The 25,003-nt window shown below is 39.3% G+C and overlaps 1 protein-coding gene across 3 annotated transcripts in view; it reads right to left on the bottom strand.

Moving 5' to 3' along the window:
• LOC309668061 (uncharacterized protein) overlaps positions 1–17,980 on the bottom strand; it is a 49,008-nt gene extending 31,028 nt beyond the window's left edge. For 2 of the 3 annotated variants that reach the window (XM_082477288.1, XM_082477290.1), the window contains exons 1-5: positions 3,869–10,374; positions 2,729–2,777; positions 2,110–2,294; positions 624–672; positions 74–232 (exon numbers count right to left, since the gene is read on the bottom strand). In XM_082477288.1, the coding sequence (XP_082333414.1) occupies positions 74–232; positions 624–672; positions 2,110–2,294; positions 2,729–2,777; positions 3,869–3,985 (559 nt within the window). In that variant the 5' untranslated portion in view covers positions 3,986–10,374. Of the gene's footprint in view, positions 1–73; positions 233–623; positions 673–2,109; positions 2,295–2,728; positions 2,778–3,868; positions 10,375–13,862 lie in introns of those variants that run through there. The other variant, XM_082477289.1, reaches the window with a different exon arrangement.
• Between the last annotated feature and the right edge of the window lie 7,023 nt (positions 17,981–25,003).

The raw sequence follows: 25,003 nt of genomic DNA, 5'->3' as shown, positions 1-25,003 counted from the left end.
TCCTCCTGTCCCAGCCTCACAGGGCACTGCAGGCGGCTACCCACCCCACTGTGGGCAGAACCCTCCCCTGTACCTGCTGAGGTCTTCTCTCTTTCTCTTATCTCCTCTGTCATTTTGGCTCTTAATCCCTCCAAGAGTCTCCTTTGGTCCCCCAACTTTTGCCACAGCTCTTTAACCTTGTACTCAGAAGGGTCTTTTTCCCTCTCAGCTGCCTCTCTTTTGGCACACTCTTCTGTTCCAGGAAGATTTAGAGAGGGAAGGAAACAACAGTCAATCCTGAGAGCTGCAACCCCTCATCCCCCAAACCTCGACGTTCTCAGTGACAAAACTGACTGGAAAAAGCAGATGGACAGGTGTGAATTCACCTGTGACCACATATCAGGACACATGTGGGAATGTGCTAAGGAAGGGCCACTACTGGCTGCCTGGACCTATAACCACAACTCTCCTTGTTATTTTCAGATGAAGCAGAGTGAGTCCACAGGAGGAGAGGAAGTTCCCTGCTTCTGGGAGTTCCTCATGTGAGAGTCTGAGAGGGCATTGCAGGAACCTACCCACCCCACTGTGAGCTGAGCCCTCCCTTGTACCTGCTGAGGTCTGTTCTGAAACATGAAGGAGCTCACCTTTCTTCATGTAGTGTTCCTCTTGTTCTTCTGTTATTTTTCTTAAGATCTGGAGACACAAATGGGCAAAGACATGTCAGGCAGGTCAAATCTGAACTTCCACTGAAATATTCTGAGAAATCAACTGTTTCAAGTAACATTCCCTGGTTGCTTCCCACTGCCTATAAGTAAAGTTTCCAGATCTTGCCTACCTCTCTCCCCCTGCAGCCTCCTTGTCAGTGTGGTTTCCCCCCAAATGCTAGCTTCCACCAGTCAGAAGAATGTGCAGTTTTACAAATAGGTAATTTGGGGGGGGGTTTATATTTTTCATATGCTGTTTTTTCTGCTTGTGGCTTTTCTGATACATCCCACCTTGAATAAGACGTACAAATTTTTCAAAACTTACTTTACATGCCCCTTCCAGGAAGATTTCAGAAAACACCTTCCCCATGTGAAATCATTGTACATTTACATTGGTACATTTGCATCAATTGTATATTTTTAATAAACAAAATTTATATTGATAGTTTTAAAATTATATCTCAATAAAACTGCTTAAAGAAAACTGAATCACTCCATCTCAGAAAAAATATTGCAATACTCTCTTTACGGCTACTAGTAAGTGTCAACTCCCTGAGCCATGCTTATGAGATGTTGGATTTACATTATATAATCTCTATGGTTCACCGCAGCTGTAGCATCCTGAGATTCTATCTACAGGGTATGATTAACAGTAATACAACTAAAAGTAAAATAAAGATAAAGAATGATCTGGTAAGAGAATCTTCTCAGAGGAACTTAGCTTACTGTGAATGGAAAGAAGTACAGAAAAAGCAACAAGCTCAAAATAACCTAAGTGTGTTCCACGCACATAAGAAAACTTTGGACATGTTCTGTCAAGGAGGACATCTGAGTGCTTTTGCTTTGCTTCAGAGCTTAGACAGATTTCCAGAAAAAGTGCCTGTGTTTGGAAGAGGAGGAGATCACTTGGAGTAATATAGTGATTTAGACTCTTACCCACAGGAATCAGGATCCTACTACTATGAATAGTAGTAAATCTGTGGCCAATAAGGTGGCCTCGAGGTAGATGGGGTAACATGAAAAATCAACTATTAAGACAAATTACATGTACTGCTTCAGTAACTTCTCCTGCTGGTATTAGATACTCTCAGACTGTCTACTTGATAATCCTGAGAACCCATATAATATTGACTCCGTGAGGTCATCCAGGAATCCCTCAAAAGAGCAGCACAAGCCCTGGAAAAGTTATTTATATTCTATAAATGCTTGGAGGTACCAAGATCCTCCTGAAATCTTCAGAAAACTTGCTGTGATCAGAACTCAAATGCCTGGATATAAGCCATTAAAATCTCAGAGCTTCTAATGAATCAAAAGCAGTGAAGGGCAATGGTGCTTCTCTCTAGGACTTTGTTTTAATTTTCACCCACCCCTTCCTGAGGTTCGAGGACTATTTCCACAGTCACTGCCCAGATCCAGACCAGGTTACCTCCAGCATCTGAATCCTCTCATTCATCTTTCTCAGAAGGTTGTCTCTTTCTCTCATCTCGTCTGTGATTTTGACTCTAAATCCCTTGAAGGCTCTTTCTTGGTCCTCTAACATTTGCAGCAGCTCTGTAAACTTTTGCTCAAGAGGATCCTTTTCCTTCTCAGCTGCCTCTCTTTTGGCCTGCTCTGTTGCTCCAGGAAAATGTTAGAGAGGGAAGAAAACAAAAGTCAGCCCTGAGAGCTACAACCCCTCATCCCCAAACCTCCACTTTCTCAGTGACCAAACTGTCTTGAACAAGCAAATGGACATGTCTGACTTCACCTGTGACCACACATCAAGGGCAGTTTTGGGAATGGACATGTCTGAATTCACCTGTGACCACACATCAAGGGCAGTTCCTTTGCTAGGAAAGGCCCTGACTGGCTGCCTGGACCTATAACCACAACTGTCCTTGTTATTTTGAGATGAAACAGAGTGTGTTCATAGAAGGAGGTCCCTGCTTCTGGAAGTTCCTCCTGTCAGAGTCTCAGAGGGCATTGCAGGAACCTACCCACCCCTGTGTGAGCTGAGTTCTCCCCTGTACCTGCTAAGGTCTTTTCTGTGTCCTGAAGGAGCTCACCTTTATTCATGAAGCATTCCTCTAGTTCGTCTTTTGTCTTCCCTGAGCTCTGGAGACAGAAAGGGGCAAAAACACGTCAGGCAGGTCAAACCTGGAATTCCATTGAAATATTCTGAGAAATCAACTGTTTCAAATAACATTCGCTGGTTGCTTCCCACTGCCTACAAGTAAAGTTTCCAAGATTCTGCCTACCTCGCTCCCACTGCAGCCTCCTTGCCAGTGCTGCCTCCTGCACCCTGCCCCCCACCCCTCCCACCCCATCCCTGCCACATGCTAGCTTCTACCAGTCAGAAGAATGTGCAGTTTTACACATAGGTAACCTTGAACACTTTCATATTTTTCATAATCTTTTTTTCCACTTACAGTTCTTCTGGAGACATCCCACCCTGGATAATACGTAAAAATATTTCACAATTTACATACCACACCTCTTCCAGGAAGATTTCCAAATACACCTTCCCCACGTGAAATCATTGGACATTGACCTTGGTACATGTGTATCAACTGTACATTTTAAATGCATTAAATTTATGGTGCTTGTTTTATAGCTCAATAAAACTAGTTAAAGAAACTTGAATTACTCCCATCTCAGAAAAAAAAAAAAAAACCTGAAATACTCTCTTTAAGACTACTGTACTCTCTTTAAGACTACTAGGAAGTTTCTAAGTTCCCTGAGCCTTCCGTGTGAAATGTTGGTTTGTACTACATAACTCTATGGTTCCTCGCAGCTGTAGCATCCTGAGGTTCTATCTACAGGGCATGATTAACAGTAAGACAACTAAAAGCAAAGGTAAAGAAAGATCTGGTAAGAGAATCTTCCCAGAGGAACTTGGCTTACTATGAATGGGAGAGAGTACACAGTAAAAGCAACAAGCTCAAAATAACTTGTGTTTTCAAGTATTCAGTCAAGGAGGACATCTGAGTCTCTTTACTGACTTTGTTTCAGAGGTCAGACAGATTTCCAGAAAAAGTGCCTGAGCTTGGGAGAGGAGGAGATAAATTGGAGTAATATAGTCTATTAGAACTCTCACTCAAAAGAATCAGGATCCTTCTACTACGAATGGTAATAAACCTGTGGACAATAAGGTGGCCTCAAGGTAGCGGAAGTAACATGAAGAATCAACTATTGAGACAAATTACCATGTACTGTTTCAGCGACTCGAGTTTGTCGTATTTGATGGAGTACTCCATTGCGTCTTGTCTATAGGCCGCCGTTGACAGGGCCGGGACAGTTTTGGTGGGAACCTCCTTCTGCATAGCCACTTAATTTCCACACTAGGACAGAGGTTCTCCAAACAAGGAACTTCCCATTGTTGAAGGCATCCAGAAGATCACCACCAGAATCCACAGTCCTGAATAAGGCAGGAAATTTAGGGAAGCAATGATTAATGATCAATAAATCTGAAACTACAAATCTAAAATGATTTTTTAATCCTATGTAGTATGAAAATCTTCATAAACCACATCTCCTCCTACTAAATTAGTGTTTTTTTCTATTAATCTTTACGGTTCTCCAGGTTACTGCACAATCATACAACTCTATAACCAAACAAAATTAAATAAATAATTCAATTATAAAATGGCCATAGGAATGAAAAAAACGTTTCATATTAGACATCCCAATGGCTCACAGGTATACGAAAAGATGCTCAACATCACTAATCATCAGGGAAATGCAAATCAAAGCCACAATGAATGATCACTTCACACCTGCTAGAATGGTTATTATCAGGAAGACAAGAGACAAGTATTGGTGAGGATGTGAAGGTAAAGGAACGTTTGTGCCCTGCTGGGAGGAATAGAAATTGGTTTAGCCACTATGGGAAACAGTATGAATATTCCTCAAATAATTAAAAGTAGGATTACTATATGATCCAGTACTTCTACTTCTGGGTATATACCCACAGGAAATGGAAACAAGATATTGAAAAGATGTATACACTCCCATGTTTACTGTGGTATTAGTGACAATAGCCAAGATATGGAAACAACCTAAGTGTCCATCAATGGATGAATGGATTAAAAGTTGTGGTACATCTATACAAGGAAATATAATTTCTCCCTGAGAAAGAAGGAAATGCTGTTATTTATGACAACATGTGTGGACCTTGAGGGCATCATACTAAGTAAGTCAAACAGAGAAAGAAAAATACTGTATGATATCACTTATGTGTGGAGTCTTAAATAGCTGAACTTGTAAAAAACAGAGTAGAATGGTGGCTACAAGAGGATGGGGGTAGGGTGGAGGAGTTGGGGGTATATGGTGTAAGGGTACAAAATTTCAACTAGTAGATAAATAAGTCCCGGAGATCTAATGCACAGCATAGAGATTATAGACAACAATACTGCATTATAAATCTCAAAGTTGCTAAGAGACTAGATCTTAATCCTTCCCACTACAAACAAATACCTTAATAATTAGGTAACGTGAGAGAGATGTTAGTTACGGCTACAGTGATAATCATACTTCAATATATAAATGTATCAAATCAACATCTTGTACACCTTAAACTTACACCATGTTATATATCAATTTTATCCCAGTAACAATAATTTTTAAAATATTAAATAGATAAGAGGTAAACAATTAGGGCAGTTATATGAGATTACATTTGTCCCTATTGAAATTCCACCTAACCTTAAGGAACCAATTGTTTGAAATTTAGATTTCTCTGGATTAAAAAATATATATGTTGTTTGTGTTCTCTCTGAGATTAGCACTTATTATATAAGATGTCTCCTTGGAGGCTATGGTAACTTGAAAACCCAAGAGAGTCTCACAGTGCAATATAATCTCAAAGATATTCTCTTGCTTCAGAGTCATCCAAAGCATGTGTATGTCAGCACTTCTGTACTTTTCTATGGCACAAAATGTCGGCTAGTGCTAGACCTACACAGAGTGCTGCCTCATTATTTCCCAAGTCTCTGCTGAAGCCAACGATGAAATACAGGGTATTGTCTCTAGTGTTTTGCTTCTGTAAAATAATAATATTTAAGCATTTATTGACAGTCTAATATTTGCTTACATTCCCCATACATGCCTTACTTACATCCCTTACTATACCCACTTTGCAAATGAGATTAGTGGGGCTCAGAAAATCTAAGGTATTTGCCCAAAGCACATAGTGAATAAGTGGTAGAACCAGGATTTGAAACCTGGAAGGTCTGTTTGCATATTCCACGCTTTGCACCCAAATATCTGACAAAATAACCCTGCTCAAAAACATTAGTTCCTCCATACTCCTTGATCGGTAACTTCCTGGGGCTTTCTGTAGACTCTCCTGTACCAAAAAGATTCTCACTAGTGTCTTCTTGTGACCTGATGGGCTCCACTTACTTCTGCAGAGTCAGCCCTCACACCACACACCGCTCCACAGTTTCCAGACCTGGCTCTTTCCTGGCACAGGTAGTGCTCACCAGGGGCTCTAGTTCACCTCAGGTTTATGAAAGACATTTTTTCATGTTTTTATTCCTTGATAGTAGATGAAAATTAACCTGCAAAAACTACAGTGACAAATTAGTCCATTAATGTATTTTAATGCATTCTATGAACTGTAAATTCCAGAGATATGAGTTGTGAGAATAAATTATTCATTAGAACAAAACAATAATCTGCTGAAAACACACAGTTTCTGTTCACCCTTCCTTTATTAGATTCTTCAGGCTCTGAGGAATAAGTCCTATGAAGGTAAAATGTAACCCCTAATCACCGCATTATAATCACTAGATTTGCATTCCCCTTTTCAGGGACAAGATTAAGGGAACCTGCAAAGAATGTGGATTTTACTGCAAACTCTTTTTTATAAAACTAATCCGTGTTGTCTCAGCTATGAAAGAATCACAAATTTTAGCTTCACATTAACAAAGTAGTGTTGTTCACTCCTGTTCAGAAGATAGGCTACAAGGATGTATTGTACAACATAGGGAATATAGTCAATATTTTGTAATAACTGTAAATGGAGTGTAACATTTAAAAATTACATTAAAAGTAAAAAGATTCAAATAAATAAATAAAAATAAATTTTAAAAAAAGAAGTAGTTTTCAAATTTGATGTACACAAGAATCACCCGGAGTGGTTGTAAAACCCAGATTCCCAAGCCCGAGTCTACACGTGTAACAAAAGCCACCACTGAAGTTTCTAAGGGAAACGTCTACAAAAAAGCTCAGTTTTGACTAGTTATTTTTATCTGATAAAGTTCTGTTATGTAGGACTAAATTCATTCCTACCTGATGATTTTCAAAGTTCTTACAGCAGTGCTCTATAAATGTGAAACAATCTCTTCCAATGATAATTGTTTGCAGCCTCCTGGATGAAGACTGTATTTGTTCTCTGGATCTACAAACCACCATTTCTGTAAGGGGATGGTATTTGATCAAGGAGGTCCATAAAGAGAATTGAACCTCCCCTTTTGAAAATCAGTTGGAAAATTGTTATAGAAGTGCTTTTTTTTTCCATTTCTTTAGTTGTGGTACAATATACATAATGTAATATTTGCCATCTTAACCATTTTTAAGTACATAGCCCTGTGGTATTAAGTACATTCATACTGTGTGCAATCATCACCACCATCCACCTCCAGAACAGTTTTCATCTTATAAAACCAAAACTCTATATTCATTAAACAATAACTCCCCAATCCCCATTTTCCCAGCCCCTGGTAACCACCATTCTATTTTCTGTATCTATGATTTTTACTACTCAAAGTACCTCATGTAAGTGGAATAACATGGCATCTGTCTTTCTGTGACTGGCTTATTTCACTCAGCATAATGTCCTCTAGAGTCATTCATGTTGTGCTATATGTCAGAATTTCCTTCATTTCTAAGTAAGGCTAAAAATATTCCATCATATGCATATATCACATTTTGCTTTTCCATTCATCCACTGATGGACATTTGGGTTACTTCCACATTTTACCTATTGTGTATAATGATGCTATGAAAATGCATATACAAATATCTTTTTGAGATGCTGTTTCAATGCTTTTGAATATATATTCATAAGTAGAATTGCTAGATCATATGGAAATTCAATTTTGCATTTTTGAGGGGAACTATCATACTGTTTCCCACAATGGCTGTATCATTTCACATTCTGATCAACGGCACACAAGGATTGCAATTTCTCCACATCCTCTCTGACACTAGCTATTTTCTATTTTTTGATAGTAGTCATTTTAGTGGGTGTGAGGTAGTTTCTCATTTTAGTGTCTATTTGTATTTCCCTAATGATTAGTGTTGTAAAGCATCTTTTCATGTGCTTACTGGTCATCTGTATATCGTCTTTGGGGAAATGTCTATTCAAGTCCTCTGCCCATTTTTGGATACAGTTGTCTGTTTCTGCATTCTTGAGTTTTAGGAGTTCTCTATATATCATGGATATTAATCCCTAATTAGATATATGACTTACAAACATTTTCCCCCACTGTCTGAGTTGCATTTTTACCCTGTTGATAGCATTGTTGATGAAGTTCAGTTGGTCTGGTAGAATTCACCAGTGAAGCTATCAAATCTCTGTGGGGGGTGGTTCCAGGAAATTTTTGATTACTGATACAATCTCCTTACTAATTATAGGTCCATAACGATTTTCTTCATGACTTAATCGTGGTAGGTTTTGTCTCTAGGAATTTGTCCATTTCACCTAGGTTATCTAATATTCTGGTGTACAATTGTTCATAGTTCTCTCTTACAACCATTTCTCTTTCTAAAATATTGGTAGTAATGTTCCCATTTTCATTTCTAATTTTAGTATTTGTGTCATCTCTTTTTGTTCCTTAGGTAATCTAGATAAAGGTTTGCCAATTTGGTTGATCATTTCAAAGAACCAACTTTTGGTTTTATTGATTTTCTCTATTGTTTCTCTATTCTCTACAGTAGCCCCCTTTATCCACAATTTTGCTTTCCATGGTTTCAGTTACCTGCAGCCAACCTCAGTCTAAAAATATTAAATAGAAAAGTTCAGAAATAAACAATTCATAAATTATAAATTGTGCACCATTCTGAGAAACATAATGAAATATCACACCATCCTGCTCTGTCTCTCCTAGGATATGAATCATGCCTTTGTCCAGCGTATCCACCCTGTATATGTTACCTGATTGTTAATATAGGAAAAACATAGTATATGTAGGGTTTGGTCCTATCTGAGGAGACTACTATATTTCATTTATCTTTACTCTGATCTTTATTATTTACTTGCTTCTGCTAGCTTTGGATTTAGTTCGTTCTTCTTTTGCTAGTTTTTTCAAGTAGTAAAGTTCTATTTTTGATTTGAGGTCTTTCTTCTTTTTTAATATAAGCATTTATACCTATAAATTTCCCCTTTGACACTGCTTTAACTGTTTACCATAAGTTTTGGTATGTTGTGTTATTGTTATCACTCATCTCTAAGTATTTCCAGTTTCTCTTGTGATTTCTTCCTTGATCTACTGATTGTTTAAGAGTGCATTGTTTAATTTCCACAAGTTAGTTAACTTTCCAGTTTTACTTCGGCTATGGATTTCTAACTTCATCCATTGTGGTCATAGAAGATACTTTATATGATATCTACCTTTTAAAATCTATTGAGACTTTATTTGTGGCCTAACATATATTTGGTCTATCCTGGAAAATATTCCAACATGCCCTTGAGGAGAATGTGTATTCAGATGTTGTTTGTAGAGCATTCTGTATATGTCTGTTAGATCTAGTCGGTTTACTTTATTTATCAAGTCCTCTTTTTCCTTAATTTTCTTCTGTCTGGTTATTCTATCCATTATTGAGAGTTGGATATTGAAGTCTCCAAATATTATCATAGAACTCTTTATTTTCATTTCAATTCTGTCAATTTTTGCTGTGTATATTTTGAAGGTTCTGTTATTAGGTATACAAATGCTTATGATTCTTAGACCTTCTTTCTATATTGAAATTTTTATTGATGTATAATGTCCTTCTTTGTGTCTTGTAACAGATTTTTTATTTTAAAGTCTATTTTTTCTGATATCCATATAGCTACCTATGCTCTCCTTTGGTTACTGTTTTCATGAATATCTTCTTCCATCCTTTCACTATCAACCTATTTGTGTCTTTGGCTCCAATGTAAGTCTCCTGCAGACAGCATATAGTTGGATCATTTTTTAAAAATCAATTCTGCCAATCTCAGTCCTTCGATTGCACAGTTTAATCTATTTATATTTAGAGTAATTCCTGTTAAAGAGCGATTATTTCTATCATTTAGCTATTTGTTTTCTATACACCTTATGAATCTTTTGTCCCTCATTTCCTGCATCATTATCTTCTTTTATGTTTAGCTGACTTTTTGTACTAAAATATTTTAATTCCCCAATTATTTCCTTTTGTGTATATTCTATAGCTATTTTCTCTGTGGTTATCATGGGGATTACATTTAATATCCTAAAGCTGTAACACTGTACTTTAAGTTTACCAGCTTAACTTGAATAATATACAAAAACTCTGCTCCTTTACAGTTCTGTTCCCATCTTTTTCAGTTGTTGATGTCACAAATGACACTTTTATATAGTGTGTCCAAAAACATGAACTAATCAGTGTTTTTATTAAAGCATTAGTCTCTTAAATTATGTAGGAAAAAAATGTGCATTTACAAATCAAAGATAAAATGATACTAGATTTTAGGCTAATTTTCTTTAAGAGAAACAAAAAATAGAGTTACAAAATGTTGTTATAGTAATACTAGCTTTTATACTTGGTCACATATTTACCTTTAATGAGATCTTTATTTATTTCACTGGTGCTTCTGCCATGAAGAAAATGTGCATAGAAGGGCCCTGAAAAAAATCTCAGTCATTCCAAGCTCTTAATACTGACTTCTTCCCTGACCACATTCATGTGCACAGTGCAGGGAACCATAGGACCAAAGATAAGCTTGCTGTCCAAGCCACAGGCTGATAAAATAAGAGAGTCTTCATTAAAACAAGTTTGGTAACTGTAAATGCTTGGCCCTTTCCCTTCAAATATCCATCAATGCCCTGATGGTTTCTGAGGCCAGCCTACATTCTGGTCCTAGTGGAAACTCTATTCCTTAATTATATTTCAGGGAAACTTGGAGGAAAGAGACACAAAATGAGTAACCAAAAGGAAAAGCTGAAAAACAACAGCTCTTTCTGGGGTTCCCAAACCACCATTCCAACACCAACAGGGATAATCACCACCTGCGCCTCTCTGGGAAGAAGGTCTTCATATCTAGGCTGCACTTCAGCAGTCTCTGAGTTTAGTCATTCTTTCTTCCTGCATGCCTGACACAGTATGCATAGGCTAAGGCCTACAATTAAAAACTCATCTATTTTTCCGGGCTTCCCTGGTGGCACAGTGGTTAAGAATCCGCCTGCCAATGCAGAGGACACGAGTTTGAGCCCTGGTTCAGGAGGATTCCACATGCTGCAGAGCAACTAAGCCCGTGTGCCACAATTACTGAGCCTGAGCTCTAGAACCCATGAACCACAACTACTGAGCCCATGCGCCACAGCTACTGAAGCCCGTGTGCCTAGAGCCTGTGCTCCGCAACAAGAGAAGCCACCGCAATGAGAAGCCCGCACACCACAGCGAAGAGTAGCCCCCATTTGCTGCAACTAGAGCAAGCCCGCACGCAGCAACGAAGACTCAGCACAGTCATAAATAAATAAATAAATAAATAAATAAATAAATAAATAAATTCATCTATCTTTAATTCTACCCTTATAATGACTCCACAAGGGTGAAAGTGCTCTTAATACTGTGAGGATCTCAGGTTGGATGTTATTGCTGGCACAGGGCAGTCACATCCTATGATGCAGTACACTGTCTCTATCCAAAGCCAAGGAGATGGGGCGGGGGAGGGGGTGGAGGGCAACCATCATTACTGAGAAGCCGTCATCGCCTCACCTGACCGTCCTCTCCCCAAACCTAAGGCTTAAGCAGATGCTAAGAGAAAACTGATCCGTGAAGACAATGCTGAGGGAAGACCTGGGACTACGATGACCTTGGGAACACAAGCCATGAAATGTTAAAACATGGTTTTCATGCATCTCTTCTGTCCCTTGATCTTAGTTGTTGAGAACAGCTGTAGAACTAGTGATGAGGATAGCAAGTATTCATCAGAATCTGAGCTTTTAAATTGACAATTCCAGTTTGACATATGACAGATCAATGAAATGCAATATCTATAGAACTATTTATACTATTCAAGGGACTGAAGGAGTTTGGGATTCCAAAAGGGAAACAGCTTTTGTTTCTTCTTTTTTAGAAGTCATCAAAATCCTTTTGGCCACACAGTTTAAGAATCATCCTCTGTGCAAGGAAATTGAGTCATTGGGAAATTGATTTTGTTTTTCGAAATACAAATGTGCATCAACATCAAGAAAAAGATGTATGTAATAAGCCAACAAAAAGTGTATCTTAATTAAAAAGTCAATGAAGAATAACAAGAGACCGATTTCTGCACCCTACACGTAACTGTTCAAAAATATCCATGTGAAAAGACTCAGAACCAAACTCTGCCCTCAGGTGGGTCTGCATAACTCCTGGATATGTCTACCACAGGACTTCATTAAGGAAGAAGAAAGAATTACTTATTTCCCAGGAGTGCTGACTTGGTCCTTCCCAATTTTCAAACTGTACCCAGAAAGAAGCTGCCCTGGGAGGTGTCAGAGGCAAGCTTGGGCCTGAGCAATGACTTAACAGCCAAGACCAGGAGACAACATGCTTGTTTCCCAACTTTTAAGGATGCAACTGGGGGTGAGAGTGAGGCTGCAGTCCTTAGGTAGTCCATTTGTTTTGGGGGGGTCTCATTTTTTTCCTTATTCAATACGTAAAGGCAGGCAGAACTGTCTGAGCCAAGTAGGGTCTTCATTCAAAAAAAAAAAAAAAAAGTGTAGGAGGTGAATGTAGTGTGGAGCCCTGGTTGAGAACCAGCGATAAGTCTCTCTTAATGCATATACACTGAGGAAGCTTGAGGTCATGGATGGAAAAAATGCTTCCCGCCCCTGCTCCCCCCTCCAAAGAGCCAGGAGGAGACCCTAATCTCTCATCTCTCCAGGCAGGGTTCTTTCCACTCCACCTGCTGCTGTCCTGGTTATGTGACACAGTGTGAGGCTGTCACCTCGTTACCTACCACTGGTCTAAATGGAAAAGCTAAGCTTTCTCAGAACTAAAGCCAGCATCTGAACCCTGCAGTATAGACTATCAGGCTACATTCTCCCTGACCTCTTCATTCCTCACATACCATTTTGAATCAGAAATTGAGAGTTTTGAGCTCAAGACTAATTTGCATGCCAAAGAAAGTTGACAAATCAGCATTTCTGCTCCACAGCTCTTCAGATCAGTGAGTTCCAGAAAAAGCTCCTGGTTGTTTCCCACTCATCCTTCCTCTCTGTCCTCCTTCCACTTTTCTGCTGCTATCTTAAGGAAGTTGATAGCAAACTGAGGAATTTTTTTCATTCTCACAAAGGAAACAGCAAAAAATTGAAACTGAAAATAACAGTAATTTATGGATTGTTTTTGTTTGTTTGTTTGGTAGGGACTACACATTTGGAAACAACGAAGCATCAGAAAACAGGCTTAGACCTTATAGTTATTTTTAAGGGTTGTTTAGAAAGTGTGAGAATGAATTATTTCATATAAATACAGCTTTGCAGAATCTTTGGACTATTACATATGGTCAATACAAGAATTTTTTCGAAATGTTTAAATTGTATGTCTAGGACCTTCTTTTTTGTTTTTACAGTGCCCAGCGGAGTGCAGCCAGGAAGTGTCTGAGGATGGAAGGAGGGGGCAGGAGGGAGCTCCCCACCCGGCTCCCCTTCTAGGAGGCGGGATTTGGTCCCTCAGTCCTTAAAAAGAAGTCAGCTCCCTTTCCTCAGATTAGGTAGGATGCACTCCTCCTCCCAAGCAGGTCTCTTTGCTGCAGCCCTGGACTGAGGCCCCAGGGAGAGCAGCGCCATCTGGGGACATGCTTCGCAGCCGCCCCAGATCCAAACGAAGACGCTGAGCTACCCCAGCAAAGCACCCCGCTGGCCTCACACAGTCCCGCCCCGGCCGCTGGCAGCCTTCCCTCCTGCAGTGTGGGGTCTGGGCTGGGGGATTTATTTTTGTTATTTAACGGAAATGTGCTTGGAAGGTAAAGTTTCGAAGCAAGCTTACTTGGCGCAGGCGCTGCAGCCGGGGGACAAGTTCTCAGCTGCTCTGGCTCTACCCTGGGGTTCCTCTTGCATCTGGTTCCTCCGGAAACAAACTCTTCTCTTTAGAAGCTGAAAAGCAAGCAAGTTATTATAGCCATCCTGTTATGGGTGAGGTTTATAAGAAACGAAATCGAAAGGACACGCGCTTCTCCTGGGTTTAATTGTTACAGGCTTTTATCTTTCTTAACCGAGGCGAGAGACCCCAGAGTGCGGGCGAAATCCAGGCCAGCCCCTCCTCCACTGCTGGCTTAGGTGTCCTTGACACCACAGTGGGGACAGAGCAGAAGGTGTGAATGTGAGCAAAGTAGCAGCGGGCCGAGATCGTTCAGCAGCCTGTCTCTCAGGGCTACTTCTGGTGGGAGGCAATCAGGATTTTTTTGGTTTCAGTGTTTTTGCTTTGAATCTCTTTTCGTTTCTCCCACTCTCCCTCTTTTTAAAGTACTCTTGTTATTAACATAAGTACTTTTTCATTAACAATAAGTGAGTTTATGAAACTCCTAATTTTACAGTCCAGAAATAATCACTATTATTTTGTAGCATACTTTTCCTTTTTTTTTTTGTAGTGGATCTATGGGAATGGCGGTCTGGAGGTTATATGTTTTGAGTGTTTATTTCAAATAAAATAATATAAAGGTACAAATTCAAAAGTGTATATTTACTCAAAATGAGTAAAGAAATCATAATCAACAAATTTTTTAAAGCTGGCAAATGCTTCAAATATTTTCTCTCAGTTTTCTGGTTTTATTGTCTATTAAGGTTCTTCCCCTCATATTTGAATTTTAGTATGAACAATTTTTTTAAATTAATTAATTAATTTATTTATTATTTTTGGCTGCATTGGGTCTTTGTTGCTGCGCTAGGGCTTTCTCTAGTTGCGGCGAGAGGGGGCTACTCTTCCTTGTGATGTGTGTGCTTCTCATTGCAGTGGCTTCTCTTGTTACAGAGCACGGGCTCTAGGCACTCAGGCTTCAGTAGTTGCGGTGCGCGGGCTCAGTAGTTGTGGCTTGAGGGCTCTAGAGCGCAGGCTCAGTAGTTGTGGTGCACAGGCTTAGTTGCTCCGCTGCATGTGGGATTTTCCCGGACCAGGGATCTAACCTGTGTCCCCTGCATTAGCAGCCAGATTCTTAACCACTGTGCCACCAGGGAAGTCCCTGAGCAATTTTTAATACTTGTCTTACTTGGTATTTTTTAATACTTGATTTTTTTCCTGCAACACTTGGTGGTACAACTTACTGGTACATGTAATACAATTGTGAGGTTCATCGCTATTGCATATTTAAAGATGAACAGAGCAAGGTTCTCACCTACATCCAACCTATACCTTGAAGGAGGCAAATATTATAAAATAAAGCAAGACGTGATTGGGTGTAAAATATGATGTCGTAAATAAAGTGCTTATTTTCTACAAAAGCAACAGTTAATTATGTTTGGAAGGTGATAGATAGCTTCACTGAGGAGGTATCATTTCTGTTGGATCTTAAAGGGTGATTCAGATTTCAGAAAGGGTATTTGGAGGAAACATATTTTAAAGCAAAGGAAGGCAATGACCAAATATACACATGTAGGGGCTAGGTGCTGGGAAACAGCCAGGTCCATGTAGCCAGTGTAATAGGCTCACTGAGAATAAAGTTGAAAGACCTGGCTCATGGACGATATTCCACAGGCAGGTAGAGACTTTGAAGGTTACTAGGCATGCTCAGAGTCACGTTTGAGCTTCCTCTCTCTAATGGCAGGAAGAGAGAATAAGGTGAGAACACTGGAGATAGAGATGGCTCAGGAGGTTGGTACTACAGCTTAGAGGACATATTACTATACGGTCCCACTACTCTAGGTTCCACAGAGTCATTCAGAGATTCAGCTTCCTTCCATTTGTTGTTCGGTACCCCCTAAGACATGGTACACATCTGCAAGTTCAAAGGTTAACTCCTGCCACATCATCTGGTATCCAGACAGTAAGTTGAACAGGAGTGACTGGTGGAGAACAGGCTCAAAATTCTCTGGTCCAGACCCACAAGTAAGGGACATATACTTCTGCTCATCCTCCATGTGCACATGGCCACACCTAGATGCAAGAGCAGCTAGAAAACTATAATCTTTGCCTGGGTTATCCTGAGCTCATCTCACAAAACAGAATCATATTTACAACTTAAAATTCGGTCATATCTCTAAAAGTATATGCAACAATATCAGAGACAGCTTTTTAAAAATGCCTTAAATTAAACTTGGCAATTTCTAGAGTTGAAACTTAACTGGGATAAAGGATAGTGACCCTGTACTTACTGAGACACAGCAACTGACAATGAGGGGATGAGGGTTGGGCACTGATCCAAGCCCAAAGAAAGAGTCCTTCCTGACCAACTGAACCAAGGAATGCTGCCTGCCCTCCCTCTTTCTCTCTCTCATTATTTTTTTTTTTATTTAATTTTTATTTTATACTGACGTATAGTTGATTTATAATGTGTTCGTTTCAGGTGTACAGCAAAGTGATTCAGTTATACATATACATATATCCATTCTTTTTCAGATTCTTTTTCTATATAGGTTATTACAGAATATTGCATAGAGTTCCCTGTGTAATACAGCAGGTCCTTGTTGGTTATCTATTATTTTTTAATTTTTTATTTTATATTGGAGTATAGTTGATTAACAATGTTGTATTAGTTTCAGGTGTATGAGTGTTCTCTGAAGGGTCCAGGGCCCCAGGTCGTAGTGGGTTCCGGTTGTCAGATGGGCTACTTCTGTGTATCTTGAGGTGCTCCACCCCAAACCTGACCACCAGAGTTAGGTCACAGTGGCAGAGCTACCCAGCAAATATTCTTCCCAAAGTGTAGGAGAAATGATCAAACCTGAAGAAAGAGATCAAGTCCTTATAACTGAGGAAAGCTGTGGCTAACTTTTGCTAAGATTGTATGCCCAGTATATTTCACCAAAGTTTGACAGAATCAGCATCCTTGATGCCTTTTTTCCTTTCTCTTTTCCTTCTTCTGTCTTGTCCTCTTCCTCTTCTCTCCTTTTCATCCATTTTGCTCCTCCCACTTCTGGGATATTATACACAGCCTGTTGAGTCAGAGATATCTACTTACAGCAAAGTTCATTCCACACATTATTTTGTTAGCTGCCATGGATACACCGTATCCAAATAAATATAAACTGTCTGCCACTATGAAGACATAGAATCATTAAATATACACACATTATTTCAGACTAGTAATGCTTCTGAAAAGTTATTTCTCTTTTAGGAAACATATGTTTATCTCAAGATGACTCAACGTACACTCAGAAAAACTGTTTGGAATCATCTACTTAAGTTGAACTTAAGTTCCCTATGACCTGGCCATTTCACTCCTAAGTACACATCCAACAGAAATGTGGTTACATGTGCATAAAAAAATAGGGGCAGAATGATCTTAGCAGCAGTATATATAAAAGCTCTGAAGTGAATGTAACCCAAATGTCCATCCACAGTAAAACAGCTAAATAATCTGTGATGTATTTGTACAATGGAATGTCTTATAGTAAAGAAAATAGTGAAACTATAGTTAAACCCAACAACATGGATTAACCTCACAGTTATAATGTTGAGTAATATTTCAGTTGGTTATCTAGGACTAAAATTAGTTCATCCTATTGTATACATTTGTTCCTTTAATGGTAGATATTATCCAACAATTTTCCAATATGGATATCCCAATGTATACTCTCACCAAAAATGTATAAAATTTCCAATGCTTCATATTGTCACCATCATGTGGAAATGCCAGACTTCAAAACTGTAGTCATTTTTGTGAGTGTCTAGTTTAAGTTGCAGATAAGTTTGATTCTCTTAGATAATTATTATTGATAAATAGGAAGGTGCAGCAACTTTTCACATCTATTGCTTACTTGGATATCTTATTTTGGTCTTACCTGTTTAATGTCTTGCTTATTAGTCTTAGGTGTTTTCTGTCTTTTATTCTTCACTCGATGATCCCTTTATATATTCTGAGGTTGAGTTTCTTTCTGTGTGTGTGTATGCATACATATATACATACATAATACATGTCTACAAACAAAGCTGTCTATATGTATATATTTATTTATATATATATATATTTATATATATATATATATATATATATATAAAATCCTTGATTTGCTTCTCATTCTTTTATGGTGTCTTTGGATGTACTGGGAATCTTAATTTTAAATGGTTAAATTTTTCAATTCTTTATTTGTGGTCAGTACTTTAGTGTCCTTTTTCTAAGCCTGGAGGACATGAAAATAATCTCTTTAACATTTTCTTAAAACTTTATTATTTTGCCTTTTACCTTTGGATTTACAATCCCTGTGCAACTGACTTTGTGAATGTTGTGATGTAAATATCAGGCTTTGGGGTTTGTTTCTCCATACATATAACATTGACCCAGCACCACTTATTCAAAAAAATATGGTTTTCCTATAGTTGCCCTGAATCACCTCTCCATAAATGTGTCAGTCTGTTTCTGAGCTCTCTAGTTGGTTGCATCTATCCATTTCTTTACGTGTGCACCAATATCATGATATCTTAATTATTCTAGCTTTATAATAAGATTTGACATCTGACAGAATAAGTTCTTTCATTTTGTTCTTCTTCACAATTGCCTTGGCTGTTCTTGGGTTTCTGCATTTTCATGTAAGCTTTAGAATAACCTTATCTTTTTTTTTTTTTTTTAATTTTATTTATTTATTTATTTATTTGTGGCTGTGTTGGGTCTTCGTTTCTGTGCGAGGGCTCTCTCTAGTTGCGGCAAGTGGGGGCCACTCTTCATCGCGGTGCGCGGGCCTCTCACTATCGCGGCCTCTCCCGTTGCAGAGCACAGGCTCCAGATGCGCAGGCTCAGCAATTGTGGCTCACGGGCCCAGTCGCTCCGCGGCATGTGGGATCCTCCCAGACCAGGGCTTGAACCCGTGTCCCCTGCACTGGCAGGCAGACTCTCAACCACTGCGCCACCAGGGAAGCCCTAACCTTATCTTTATGTTCACAAATATATACCCTTTGGAATTTTGTTCGGAATCGCATTGAATCCATAGATAAATTTGGGAATAAATGATTTTTTAAAAAAATGAATCTTGCATTCTTTGATCTTTATATGTTCCACCATTTATTAAGCCTTTTAAAATCTCTCAGTAATAGTCTGTACTTTTCCATGTATAGCCTTTGTATATGTTTGTTAGATTTATTCCCACATATGTTTTACACAAACTTCTTAGGGCATAAATATACATACAGAGCAGTGCACATTTCATAAGTGTAGAACTCTATGTATTTTCAAACACGACACATCCACATTGTCACACCTAAATACAAAAATTAGATCATAACTGGACCCCCCAAAGTTTTCCTCATGCTCACATTTTGGTTCTACCAACTCCCATCTCTCCTCATCAAGCATAACCACTATCCTGCTTTAGCATTTTATATGAATTTAATAATAAAATATGCACTTCTAGTATATTTTTTCAATATTATGCTTGTAAGGTTAGTCTATATTTTATATGTAGATGTAGATCATTTATTCTCATTGCTATATAGTATTCCATTCTAAATGTACACCACATTTTATTTATCCACATGAGTGTTGATGGACATTTAAGCATTGTCCAGTTTTTTGGATTATTATGACAAAATTGTTATCAAAATACTTGTACATATCTTTCAGTTCAAATATGCACATATGTGCACATTCTTCTTTTATATATACATAGAAAATGAGCTGTAAAAGCATATGTTCAACATTAGCAGACACTGTCAAACAATCTTATAGTCGTACTAATTTGTATTTGCATTAGCAGTGTGGAGATTTCCACGGGATCCACAACCTCATCAATCCTAAATACTGGCAGATGTGTAGGGTAACATATTGTAATTTTAATGACTCATATAGTGAGCATCTTTTCACATGTCTATTGGCCATTTGACATCTGCTTTTGTGACTTTGTTATAAAAATGATATCATTTATGTATTGTCCACTGAAAGAACTGCACAACCTAAAAGTTGAGAATCATGTTTTATTCAGCAGATTTTCTGAGGACTTAAGCCTGGAAGGCAGCCTCTCAGATAGCTCTGAGAGACTGCTCAGAAGAGGAAAGGGAGGAGCAGTATATATGAGTTTTTGCAACAAAAACCAGGCAGTCAGAACAGCAAAAGATTACTATTAATTGAAGAAAACCAGATGTCTCAAGTTAATGAATTTAGCACTTTTCCAAGTATGGGAAGTTGCAAGTGTCTGGGTTCACTGAAATCATTCCTTTGATATGCAATGTAACTATCTAAGGCCAGTATACTGTTCTTTTCCACCCTGAATCACCTGATGGGGGCAGCTGCAGTGGGTGGTGGCTTGGTGGTTGACAGCCTGTTTATCTCCATGTTACCAAATGCAGGTTCAGCTGATCATCACTTGAAAGCCAATACTCTAGAGGCAAGTGTTGTTTGGAAAGAAAAGTTTGCTTTATTCAGGAGGCCAGCAACCTGGGAAGAAGGCAACTTGTGTCCAGAAGCCAACTACAAAGATCCTGCTGGACCATGATACTTTTTACAGGGAGATACATTTGGGGAGGACAGCAGAGTCTTCCTTATCTTCCACTGTGTGGAGACTTTCTTCTGATTGGTTGGTGATGTGGTAACAGGGCGGTGTTCCAGGAATCTTGTGCTCAGCCTCAAGTTACCATCCTTCACCTGGGTGGGGGGGAGGGGCTTAGGTCCTACAGAAGAACTCAAAGATACTGTTATGCATATCCCTGGAGGAGGAACAGAACCCTGACCTATTGCTGCACTATTGTTTCTTGACTGCTCCTCCTTTGTGTCCTCATTTCCTCCCTTCCCGGAAAAGCCACTGTTTGAATACGCCCTTTGGAACTCAGGGAAGGTCAAGGAGGCTAAATGAGGCCTGTTTCCTACAAACAAGAGAGGAGGAACACAGAAAGTATTTGTACCTGGGAGGGCCCCACCTGGTCCTGTGCCATTTCATCCATCCTAGTTCCCTCAGGGCTCACCTTTGGGGGCAACTGTGGTGGCTGATGGCTTGATAGCCACAACATCCTCTGTTTGCTGACATGGCAGGTGGCATTCTTTGTCCACAGTATGTAGCTGTTTTTAACATTTCTTTTTTCACGTGATCTTTTTTCTGGTTTTGTTTTGATGTCTGTGTGTGGATGTATGTATTCTTGTAGAGCTGTTTATACAGATATGGATATAACATTTGGGTTTACCCACTAAAACACATTTAGGCTGCTTTCATTTTTCAATACTTCTAAGACCATCCCTAGTTTTTGGCAGCACATGAGTCTGTAGCTCATCCTTCAGTACTTATCAGAGCCAATCTCATGCAGAGAACCCAGTCACCAAGGCACTCTGTCTTGACACATGAGACATAGTAAAGAGTTTAGAACAGTCCAATATTATGTGTCATGGACTTCTATTCCTTTCCCTAGGAATTCACTTTCAGAGCTCTTTTTTTTATTGTTGTTGATTAGTACATGACAGCCTTCTTCACTCTGCTAAGAAGATTTATGGGAATAAAAACTCATTTATCTAATTCAAGCAGTCTGTCTAAATTACACAGCCTCCCAAAGGGGAAAACAGATCAAGGAGTGCTTTTATTTTTTCCTGTGGCATTTGGGCAATTTCTAGGGCTGGATGACATCATGCTGTCTCAATGTCTGGTCACTTGCAGCATAACTTTTGCAGTCCTCGGGAAAGCGACCTCTCACTTTTTAGATGGTAATTCAATAAGAGTCAGAGCTGCAGATAGCACCTCCTATAAACCCACTGAAAAATGCAAGACCATCCAAAAAGCTCATGTAAGTGTAATAGATTTTACTGAAGATGGGGGAAAACAACTTTATTCCTAAGATTTATTTGCCCAACACAACTTTGCAGGGAACCGTGAGCTCTTCATTCCATCAAAGTCCAGCCCTTTCTACCTTGCTGGATCCTTTCTCCTCTCCCTATTTTATTCTTTCCATTACTCACTCCCTTCTTTGGGGAGCAATTGAAATTTCTCTAACAAAGCAATTTAGCAACATTTTTATTGCTTAGATTTCTGCTGATGAAACCTAGCAGGACCCTGAGGGGCCCTCCCGGGTACAAAAACCCATCTGTGTCTCCTGTTCTTTGAAGAACAAAAAAAGGCTTCAGTCTCCTAAGCCTTCCCTGAGTTCCAAAGAGCAGGCTCAAGCAGTTAATAGGACAATAGAGTCACAGGACTCCTAGTTCCTCCGGAAGGGGTAGAGATAATACAAGGATACATATCTCTGAGTTCTTAGACAGAAACTAAGATGCCCAGGCAGGTGGAGGATGGTGACTATATGTTGACCATAAGCTCATAGACCTCAGACTGCTTGGAACCAGAGGTGGAGATTCCAGAGATATCACCCTGTTACCTCACAACAAACATATCCAAAGGAAGACACACATCCTGCCAATTTTACATTTAAAAACACTTCCAGGAAAACCATCAGAGAGTTTAGGCCTTTTGAGAAGGAGCCTCTTGTTCTTCTTGCTTGGCCTTTGCAATAAACTTTCTCTGCTCCAAACTCTGACGTTTTGGTTTGTTTGGCCTCACTGTGTGTCAGGCACAGTAACTTGGACAACACAGACACATCCTTGTTTTCTCCCTCTCTGCTCCAGAAGGCATGCCAAAACATTTTACTAACATGTGCATTTTCCTCTCTATCAAGTCTTGGGGGGGGGGGTCAGATGTTAAAATAATGAACCTTTGTTTTATCTTTTGATAACGTTATCCCAATATCTATTCTGCTATATTCTAAGAGCTCAAATAGTGGCCAGATAACTTTGCTTTGGAAATCTTTGGCAAAATGTACCATAGGAGGACAGAGGCATGCAGCTTAAATTGAATTACACATTTTGAATTATACCACTCTGGGAGTTGGTGAAGTTCCTGATGCCAAAAACTCAACCTCTGTGCACCGGGTACCAAATTGAAACTTGGAGACAGAGTTTTGCGTGAAGTAGAAAAGAATAGCTTTGTTGCTTTGCCAGGCAAAGGGGGACACAGCAGGCTCTTGCCCTCAAAAACTGTGTGTCCCAAACTGGAGGGATTAGCTGGGAAGTTTTATAGCAATGGTTCAATGTTGGGGTTGCTAATAAGGATCTTGGTGTGTGCAGGGCCTACATTCTTTTAATCTGGCCTCAGGCCATGCCCTGATGAGCTGTGGTTCTCAAGGTTATCAAACTATCACCTTCTCTCTGGAATGAAGAATGCTTCATCAAGTACTTCATCTTCCATTTGTTGCGGGGTTTGTTTCTGCAGAAGAACTCAAAGATATTCTTATGTGTGCCCCTTGAAGTGGAACCAGGACCCTGCCCCAAGGTTGCACTATTGTTTCTTGACTGCCCCTCCCTTGTCTCTGCATCCCCTCCCTTCCCTGGTTGGCAACTGTTTGAAAGATTTCCATGCCCAGGAGCCCCACAGGCTCCTGCTTTGTTTCATTCCCAACTAAGCAGAAGTTGAACATTCCATGGGATTTTTCTGGCCAGTGAAATACAGTGTATCCCAGAGGAAGAGTGTGGTGTCTAAAGAGAATCTGCAGAAACACTTTAGGGACACTGACTTAATTGTCTGAACACTTTTCACATCCTGTTACGGATTTAGATATTCAAAATCAGGCTCTCCTTTTGCTCATACAGAAAACATGCTGATTTCCCAGAAATGAGCCTGTTATAAAAGGAGCTCTTCCATGCTTTCAGTTTCAGTCTGAATTATGTTTACAAGAAATGCCATTTCAAGTCTCCTTGAGTGATTTAAGAGATTGGCTGGACAACCGTTATTCTAGATCATTTTGAAACCTAATTACTCTTCACCTTAAACATAAACTATGTTATATATCTATTATATCTCACTAAAGCTAGAAGAAATAAAAAGGAAGTCATGACTGGGAGCATGTGCAATTTGGAGGGAGCAAGGGGAGAAACATTACGTGAAATAAAGTTTATATTTTATGGCAAGAGAAGAAAAATTTAAGCATAAAAATTTTCTCTGCCCTTTGGTTGCCTGTCTCCCTCCTTCTGTGCATTGCGTAACTGCATTATGCATCAACCAGACTTCCAGCCTTGGCAGAAATACCTGCTCAACCATAAAGGACAACGTTCTCCTAGCACCAAGACAACTCTTTAAGAGGTAACATTCCTTCCTGATCTTGTTAAGGGCCACAATGACGCTTAGCTCTTGATTGTGTGAACTACCAATAATACGTCATTTTATGTACAGCCCTCTGTCTCAAAAATCTTTTAAAACTGTGCCTTGTATAAAATAGATAACTAATGAGAACCTGTTGTATAACACAGGGAACTCTACTAAACTTTGCAGTACAGTAGAAACTAACATGACATTGTAAAACAAATATACCCCAATTAAAAAAAAATAAACAAACTGTGCTTTGACTTCTAATGGGTGAAACGAGTTCTCAGAGCTTTCTGCGATGCTCTTCCCAGGTTACAGTCCTTAAATTTGGCTTGAATAAAATTTTCCATTTCTTTCATAGATCAACTGATTAGTTTTTCATCAACAATTACATCTAAGAGTTACAGCACCTCTCATTGTTATTTTTCAAGAGCAAGTATATGGCACTTAACATTTAAATCTTTTATAAACAGGCTAGTAATTTTAGGAAGCCCCAGACTGGCTTGTTTGTAGGGCTGATGGCATGGCCAGGTATCATCATTTTTATCAGTGTCCAATTCGTTTTCACCTAGTAGTCGCAGTGAGGTTTTTAGAATACAAAGTAAGTCATGTCACCTTTCTGCATAAAAGTCTTAAGAGCACGCGTTCTCCATATGGAGGTTACAGGATCCTACATCATCCAGCTCCTGCCTGCCCCTCTCCTCCTCACGTGTTATCTCAGCTTCAGCATATGGCCCTGCCTTAAGGTACCAAACACACCCAACTCTTCTCCAATCAGGAATTTTGTACACAAACTCTCCTTCTGTCTAGAATTCACTTCTCTCATTTTGTTCCTAATTGTGCTCTTACTAAAATTCATCTGAACTCTCATTCTGTCAGGGAAGGCTTGCTGACTGACTAATCTAAACTGGGTCTCCTTTCCATACTTACTCATAGCACCCT

This window comes from Balaenoptera physalus, assembly GCF_965194825.1.
Source record: "Balaenoptera physalus genome assembly, chromosome: 1".
In the NCBI taxonomy this organism is placed as follows: domain Eukaryota; kingdom Metazoa; phylum Chordata; class Mammalia; order Artiodactyla; family Balaenopteridae; genus Balaenoptera; species Balaenoptera physalus.
Note: the sequence above shows the minus strand (reverse complement) of the source record. Positions and strands in the feature narration are given on the sequence as shown.